This window comes from Capra hircus, chromosome 14, assembly GCF_001704415.2.
Source record: "Capra hircus breed San Clemente chromosome 14, ASM170441v1, whole genome shotgun sequence".
In the NCBI taxonomy this organism is placed as follows: Eukaryota; Metazoa; Chordata; class Mammalia; order Artiodactyla; family Bovidae; genus Capra; species Capra hircus.
Window position 1 is genome coordinate 30,984,864 of NC_030821.1, and position 8,726 is coordinate 30,993,589.

General features: G+C 35.8%; 1 protein-coding gene across 1 annotated transcript in view; it reads right to left on the reverse strand.

The window, feature by feature from the left end:
* LOC102185671 (CUB and sushi domain-containing protein 3) overlaps positions 1 to 7,707 on the reverse strand; it is a 195,795-nt gene extending 188,088 nt beyond the window's left edge. The window contains 2 exon segments of the mRNA XM_018058093.1: positions 7,465 to 7,555; positions 7,669 to 7,707. Of these exon segments, the coding sequence (XP_017913582.1) occupies positions 7,465 to 7,555; positions 7,669 to 7,707 (130 nt within the window).

Below are 8,726 nucleotides of genomic sequence, written 5' to 3' on the forward strand. Positions count from 1 at the left end.
AGCAGGAGGTGAGTGGAGGGCTACTGAGCAAAGCTTCATCTACCACTCCCCATCGCTCACATTACTCCCTGAACCATTCCCTCTTCCACCCCAGTCCATGGAAAATTTGTCTTTCACAAAACCAGTCCCTGGTGCCAAAATGTTTAGGGAGCTAGAGGGGAAAAAATATGAGAATTATCAAGCATATTCAACACTTTAATGTATAAGAATCAAAGAACTCTAATAGTTATTAGAATTGAAAATACAGTGAAGATAGTTCTATGGCTGTGGTAAGGTTGAAACTAAATTTGTATGAGACCCAGAGAGATGTTATGGGGAGGGAGGTGGGAGGGGGGTTCATGTTTGGGAACGCATGTAAGAATTAAAGATTTTAAAATTTAAAAATATAAATAAATAAATAAAGCCAAAAAAAAATAAAAAAAATACATTAAAAAAAAAAAGTATTCCAAAAGGGTTGGCCAAAAAACACGTTTATGTAGTGAATATACTGGAGAAGGAAATGGCAACCAACTCCATATTCTTATCTGGGAAATCCTGTGAATACAGCCTGGTGGGCCACAGTCCATGGAGTCACAAGGAGTCAGACATTACAGTGACTAAACAGCAACAGCAGTGAATCTATTTAACATGCATATGTCATCAATAGAAAAGAGAGCTTTTCCATCATAAAATGTTACTGTGAGATACTGTAAGCACTTCCAAAGAGAAAGACTGAGAGTAAATAACTGGAATCCCTAAATGTATATATGAGCAGAGATTTTCATAGTATGTATGATATGTACAGTGTGAGTTTACTAATATATAGTAATTCAATTTAATATGAAAAACTGCATTAAATAGGATCACCAAAATTAATTTTAAAAAATAATAACAACCAAAATAATGTATGTATACTATTTGGATTGGGGAGTATCAACTTTAAAGGGCTGTTGATAAGATTACACAAAATAATATATATATAGGTCATTTATATGCTGAGCGAGCACTTACTACATGGTAGACATTATTAGCTCAACAAACTGCAACTTTACTATTATTGCAATTAATTTTGCATTTGAGACATCTTAATTAGGTGTGATTAAGTTATGATCTACCAAAGTTAGGGTCATGACTTCACTGTAGATAAAAATGTCACTTGCCATATCAGTAAACAAAAGATGTTGCAGCCATCAAGCCATGAGCCACTGCATCCACACCCAGTTGTGCACCTTTAGGCAACTGAGGATGAAGAAATAAAGAAAATTGACCCTTCACCTCTTATGATTACGATAAGGTTCAGGTTAAGACTCTTTGTACCTGTTAAGGTACAAATTAAAGGAATGATTTCAATGAGTCTATATCTATGCATTTTTCTACACATAGGAAAGTGCTAAATCCATTAACCTGAGATGTCTAGTTTTTCTATAATAGTAATATTTTTTGTGTTCCAACTACCCATTGTTATGGGATTTTGGTTTTCTGTTTTTGAGTTTTTATTTTTATTTTTTTCCAAAAACTTCTATGTATAGTGGCTCTTCCCTTACCTCATCAGAACAGTCCCTCAGAGCTATCTGAGAGATTCTCTCTCTGGCTTCAGTTGTCAGTATGTATGGCAAATTAAACATAATTCTCAACTTTTAGGTTATGCATGGTTTTCAGTCAACATTATTAAATGCTAATTATTCAAGGTGTAATCTCAAACTCCTGGCTTCCCCATGGCACAGCAGTAAAGACAACTCAGGAGACACAGGTTTGATCCCTGGTTCGGGAAGATCCCTGGAAGAGGAAATAGCAACCCACTCCAGTATTCTTGCATAAAAAGTCCCATAGATAGAGGAACCTGGCAGGTTGAAGTCCATGGGGGTCACAAAGAGTTGGCCATGACTGAACATGCAATCAAGAATCTCAACTTTCAGTAGAAGATTTGTATAACAATATTTACAAAATGTCACTGATTCATTCTTTCTTTCCTTTCTTGATTGGTATCATATCAAGCACCATACAAGGTATAGCGCTTATAGAAAGATCTTCCATGTATTGCAACCTAACATGTTCCCAATAAGTTAAAGAATAAAAAGTTAAAAAGACAATTTAAATCCTGAGAGTATATATAGAAGACTATAAAAGAACAGAATCATATTTTTCTTGGAGAAATTCAGTAAAACTCTGCCAAGTAATTCAGAAAAAGATAAGTGATTTACACTAACAAACACATTAAAACAAACTTGGGTCTAAAAAAATAAATCCCCATTTGCTAGGAACACATGGGTACTTGTGGAAGGCAAGATACTTAGCAAAAAATCAAGAAGGAAACCTGACCTTGAAAAGTGGAATGAAAATCAAATGAAAAAATAATGGATACCATGACTATACAATTGCATAGTTATTCAGTCAAATAGATGAAGCATGATCCTGCTGAGATCAATTAACAATGCTCTAAAATATTGTGAAATTATATCTACTAAGGAAGTAAAATCATGTTGTTTATACTTCTTACAGAAAATTAATCTCAGGGTTTTATTTCCCAGGTGATTAAAAATAATTTAGAGGAGTGTAACATCAAGTTTAACCACCTTAGTACCTCTCATCCTGAGACTACCAAGCACTTAACTAATACATTTAAAAAACATTTTTTGTAGTACAAGATGTTCTTTTATCACAGATACTGAGCCATTTCACTCACATAGGACATAAATGGTCTTTGAGGATTCATTGGAGACTCTGGTTTGACTAAACATTTTGTGAATATTTTGAATCAGTCATTCTATTTATCATGTGCCCATAGACTTTTATTTCAGTATATATAATCAAATAGAATTTACTTCTTTACACATTTGCCTATTAACATCTTGAAACAGGGGCTCTAATTCATCTTTGTGTATCAAGAACTTGGTACACTGTGTGGTAATTTGGCAAGCAAACAAAGGATTGCTCAATCAATTGAGTTATCTCTTCTGATAGAAAAATATAAAATATGATCATCACAGAGTTTATAGGAGTAATGTTTAGACACAAAACAGTAGAGAGCAACAGGTGCAATAGAAAAGAATAGAAGGCATATAATGAATTAAACGTGTATCATAATAAGCAAAGAAATACATTGGCACCATCTTGTATGGGTAAAATTACATAGTTGTGTCATTCAAAACTGTTTTCTTATGCAAACATATTAACTGAAAAAAGTCAGTTTCTAATCATGAAAATAAATCCTAAGCTGCTGGTCATACCACAGTTCTCAATGGGATTTTAGAGATGGAGCAAACATTAGGCCACATTTCTCATTTTAGAAGTCATCCTGAAGCTTCAAAAAGTCTCAGATTTAGCAATCAAAAGGATAAATTCCCATTTTAAATAATTATTTTAATTTAATGAAAAGGAAGTCAAACTACTGATGCAGAAAAATAAGAAATAAAAGCAGAGGAAAGGCTAACAGAGTGTTGCCAAGAGAGTGCACTGGTCATAGCAAATACTTTCCTCCAAAAACACAAGAGACGACTCTACACATGGACATGACTAGATGGTTAATACAGAAATCAGATTTATTATATTTTTTGCAGCCAAAGATGAAAAACCTCCACAGAGTGAGCAAAAACAAGACCAGGAGCAGACTGTGGCCCAGATCATGAATTCCTTATTGCAAAATTCAGATTTAAATTGCAGAAAGTAGGGAAAACCACTAGACCATTCAGGTATGACCTAAATCAAATTCCTTATGATTATACAGTGGAAGGGACAAATAGAATCAAGGAAATAGATGTGATAGAAAGAGTGCCTAAAAAACTATAGAAGAGGTTCATAACATTGTACAGGAGGCAGTGATCAAAACCATTCCCAAGAAAAAGAAAAACAAAAATGCAAAATGGTTGTCTGAGGAAGCCTTACAAATAGTTGAGAAAAGAAGAGAAGTGAAAGGCAAAGGGAAAAGGAAAGAAATACCCATCTGAATGCAGAGTACCAAAGAATAGCAAGGAGAGAGAAGAAAGCCTTCCTCAGTGAGCAATGCAAAGAAATAGAAAAAAAAAAAAAAAAAAAAAAAAAAAAAAACCAATAGAATGGGAAAGACTAGAGATCTCTTCAAGAAAATTAGAGATACCAAGGGAACATTTCATGCAAACATGAGCACAATAAAGGACATAAACAGTATGGATCTAACAGAAGCAGAAGATATTAAGAGGTTGAAAAAATACACAGAAGAACTATACAAAAAAGATCTTCACAACCCAGATAACCATGATGGTATAATCAATCACCTAGAGCCAGATATCCTGGAGTGCAAAGTAAAGTGGGCCTTAGAAAGCATCACTATAAACAAAGCTAGCGGAGATGACAGAATTCTAGTTGAGTTATTTTAAATCCTCTAAGATGATGCTGCAAAAGTGCTGCACTCAGTATACCAGCAAATTTGGAAAACTCAGCAGTGGCCACAGGACTGAAAAAGGTCAGTTTTCATTCCAATCCTAAATAAGTGCAATGCCAAAGAATGTTCAACTACCACACAGTTGCACTCATTTCACATGCCAGCAAGGTCATGCTCAAAATCCTCCAAGCTAGGTTTCAACAGTATGTGAACCAAGAACTTCCAGAGATACAAGCTGGATTTAGAAAACGGCAGAGGAATCCAAATCAAATTACCAACATTCTTTGGATCATAGAAAAAGCAAAGGAATTCCAGAAAATCATCTACCTCTGTTTCATTGACTGTGCTAAAGCCTTGACTGTGTGGATCACAACAAACTGGGAAATTCTTAAAAGATACGGGAATAACAGACCACCATACCTGCCTCTTGAGAAATCTGTATGCAGGTCAAAAAGCAACAGTCAGAACCAGACATGAAACAACAGACTGGTTACAAATTGGGAAAGGAGTATATCAAGGCTGTATATTGTCATCTTGCTTATTTACTTATATGTAGAGTACATCATGTGAAATGCTGGGCTGGATGAAGTACAAGCTGGAATCAAGATTACTGGCAGAAATATCAATAACCTCAGATATGCAGATAACACCAGCCTTATGCCAGAAAGCGAAAAGGAACTAAAGAGCCTCTTGACAAAGGTGAAAGAGTAGAGTGAAAAAGCTGGATTAAAGCTTTCATCCAAAAGCTTTTTGAATATTTTGAAAATGAAGATCATGGCATCCTGTCCCATCACTTCATGGCAAATAGATGGGGAAATGATACAAGCAGTGAAATATTTTATTTTCTTTGACTCCAAAATCACTGCGGATGGTGACTGCAGCCATGAAATTAAGATGCCTGCTCCTTGGAAGAAAGCTATGAAAAATGTAGACAGCATATTAAAAAGCACAGACATTACTTTGCTGACAAAGATCCATACAGTCAAATCTATGTTTTTAACCAGTAGTCTTGTATGGATGTGAGAGTTGGACCATAAACGAGGCTGAGCACCAAAGAATTGATGCTGTTGAATTGTGGCATTGGAAAAGACTCTTGAGAGTACCTTGTACTGCAATGAGATCAAACCAGTCAATCCTAAATGAAATCAACCCTGAATATCGCTGGAAAAACTGATGCTGAAGCTGAAGCTCCAACACTCTGGCCACTTGATGGGAAGAGCTAACTCACTGGAAAAGACTGTGATGCTCAGAAACATAGAAGGCAGGAAGAGAAAGGGACAACAGAGGATGAGATGGTTGGATGGCATCACTGACTCAATGGACATGAGTTTGAGCAAGCTCCAGTAGATGGTGATGGACAGAAAAGTCCTGCATGCCACAATCCATGGGGTCGCAAAGAGTTGGACATGACTGAGTAATTGAACAACAAGAACAAATCTGCCTAAGTGGAAAATAGATTACTAGACTGATTGTAGGGGAGGGGAGGAAAATGCATATAAATACAATGGATTGTGTTGGGTTCACTTGGGTTCATTTGGGTTCATTTGAGTTCATTTGGGTTTTTCATGGCCAACCCAATATTTCAAGCAAGAGAAGGACAAAAGTCTATTGCCACCTTTTTTCTTTTTTTTAATTAAGATAAATTTTTGGCTGGGCTGATATTTTCAAAGGAAGTTAGTGTGAAATAGTGGAAATTTCAGTGTAAATCAAACATATAAAATTGTATGCTACCTAGGTAACATCATTCTACTTTGATACTGAGGTAGGGCCCATAGGCAATAGAGATAAGTTTTGCGAGTTAGATCAAGAGTAATGGTTAAACAGAAAAATCCACTCCACAATATCAACAGACAGTAATTTACTGGATATGTACTTTTGTTCTATGATTAAGAGGCAATTAATGTTCTTTCAATTTCAAATATCAGTGCCCTTTTGGCAAAATAAATTTTACGACCTAAAATGAACTTATGAAGAACAGTATTTTTGTTTTGTAAACTATCATCGTTGGAATGATATGGGTGGAAAGGTCATGTAAAATGAAAAAATGTTATGATTATTTAAACCTAACTACATCCTGTATTGCTACCAGATAAATACAGGCTTTCTTAACAAAGCCAAAGAAAATTAGAGAATGAAAATATATTAGCAGTCATCCTCACTTTAATGTTTCTAGAAATGGAATAATGCTACATCTGGCAGTGGTAGCATTTGACAGTTTGCTTCAGAATAACAGGAAAACATGAATAGACTTTCCTCTTTATATGACAGAATTGGGACAAGTAGCATTATTAAGACTTTTTGGATAAAAGTAACTTAATTCTTTAAAATGATGTGTCATACTGATTACAGATAACTTACTAGACTATGTCTTTCTCCAATAGGAGTGAGAGATACCGTTATATTTCAGCAATTAATCAGTTATCAAATAATTATTGAATCCCAAGGTAGAACTATCAAAGGGCTATAAAAAACAGGTCACCATTGCTGTTGTTTAGACCTTATAACTCAATTGGAAACATAAAACATACATAACAGAATCTTCTGGCAATTAAGTAATAAAACTGATTTCATAAGCTGAAAATTTTTTAAATATATATTTATACAAAAGGAAGGATATCGTATGAAGTGAGATGAGTAGGATTTTAGTTGGAGAGGATTCAAGAGAAGTCAAATAAATCACAGGATAAAGACTCAGAGGCTTAATGTACAAGATGCGATCAGCGCAATATACAAAATTAATGGCTTAAGCAGAATACCATATACATGAAAAAACACTTCAGAAAATAATTTTAGGGTTAATAATTTTAGTTCCCCCAAAATCAATGCTATGCTAATGCTGCCAAAAGGCCCCAAAATGAAATGACTTAAATAGACAGTAGTTATGACTCCCTCTATGTGACTCTCTGACAAGTCTAGGCTAGAATGGAACAAACTGCTGTCGGTAAGCAGAGACACAATCATTTTCTCTTCTGTTGCTCTATCATTCACATAGGCCCTGTGTTTGTGCACTTGGTGAAGCTGTAGTGCCAGAAAGGTTGAACTCCACGCTACTGGGAATTTAATCAGAGGATGTTAACAGAAATTCTCCTTCCCTTCCCTTTATTCCTGACACAACCATTTCTCTTTACTACATCTTCTCAAATTGCCAGGTTTCTCGGAAATGGATAGAAGGTTTTTGTTTTGTTTTTCCATTAAAGTCACCTCTAGTTCCTCATGGATCTGTTAAAGGAATAAAAAATGGTCAAATTAAACACCCCTATGTGGATAAGAGAAGAAAAGAGAATATTCCACAAACAGTGGTCATGGAAATAAAAAGATCCTGTTGATTATACCCTTGAAAACCTTGCTTCTGCTCTTGAGAAGGTACCCATTTATCCTGTCTTGTGCTGTTGCCTGGCATGTCCTGTCAAATAGTTCGTCCTTGTCTATATTATCCATGGCAAAAATTGAAGTGGGTATGGGAGAGCAGACTATCCTTGGGGTACACATTTCATATGTCCTACAACTGTTAATGCAGGCTTGGTGCTTGAAAATTGCCTTAAGGACTGAATGAGAGTGTAAGTGTTAGTCACTCAGTCATGTCCAACTCTTTGCAATCCCATAGACTGTAGCCCATCAGGCTCCTCTCTCCATGGGATTTTCCAGGCAAGAATACTGGAGTTGCCAGTCCCTTCTCCAGTGGATCTTCCCACCCGAGGGATCGAACCCAGATCTCCCACACTGCAGGCAGATTCTTTACCATCTGACCTCCAGAGAAGCCCTGAATAACCAGAGTTTTGCAGATGAGTTATAGGATTTATTTGGATAAAATACCCTTTAAAAACTTAATAGGAACTGATTTTATTTGCTTCCAGTCATTTTCATGTGCCAATAAACACTCTCCACCCATCCCCAATTTGCTTTAACCATTCTCTTTTTGAAACTACCTTGAATTGATTGATCAGAAGCAATAAACAAAAAGTGGGCAGGAATGCAACACTCTATCTGATCTTTGCCCTAGGGGTGCCTTTCATCCTTTGACTAAGAAACTTAATAGGAGGCTCTTTTAAACCTTCTTATCCTCTACTGTACAGAAGCAGTGGGCTTTTCCAACCATAAATCACCAGAATTTTAGACTATTTTCTTCAGTCTCTACTTGAAAACTGGCCAATATCTGGCTGAGCGCCTGTTTTTGTTGTAAAATCTTGTCAAAGGCAGCCAAGAACAGGCCACATACTTTAACAAATTTTTTTTTAACTTCTTTCTTTCAAGCTAAAGCTTCAGTGGTCTGTCTTCCAGATTGTCATAAAAAATTACTTCACCACAGTTGTCAACATTTAGAAAAGCCACCAGCCTTCCAGCTCATTATGTTTTCTTACTACTATTCCTGACCATAAAACAGTAACATATA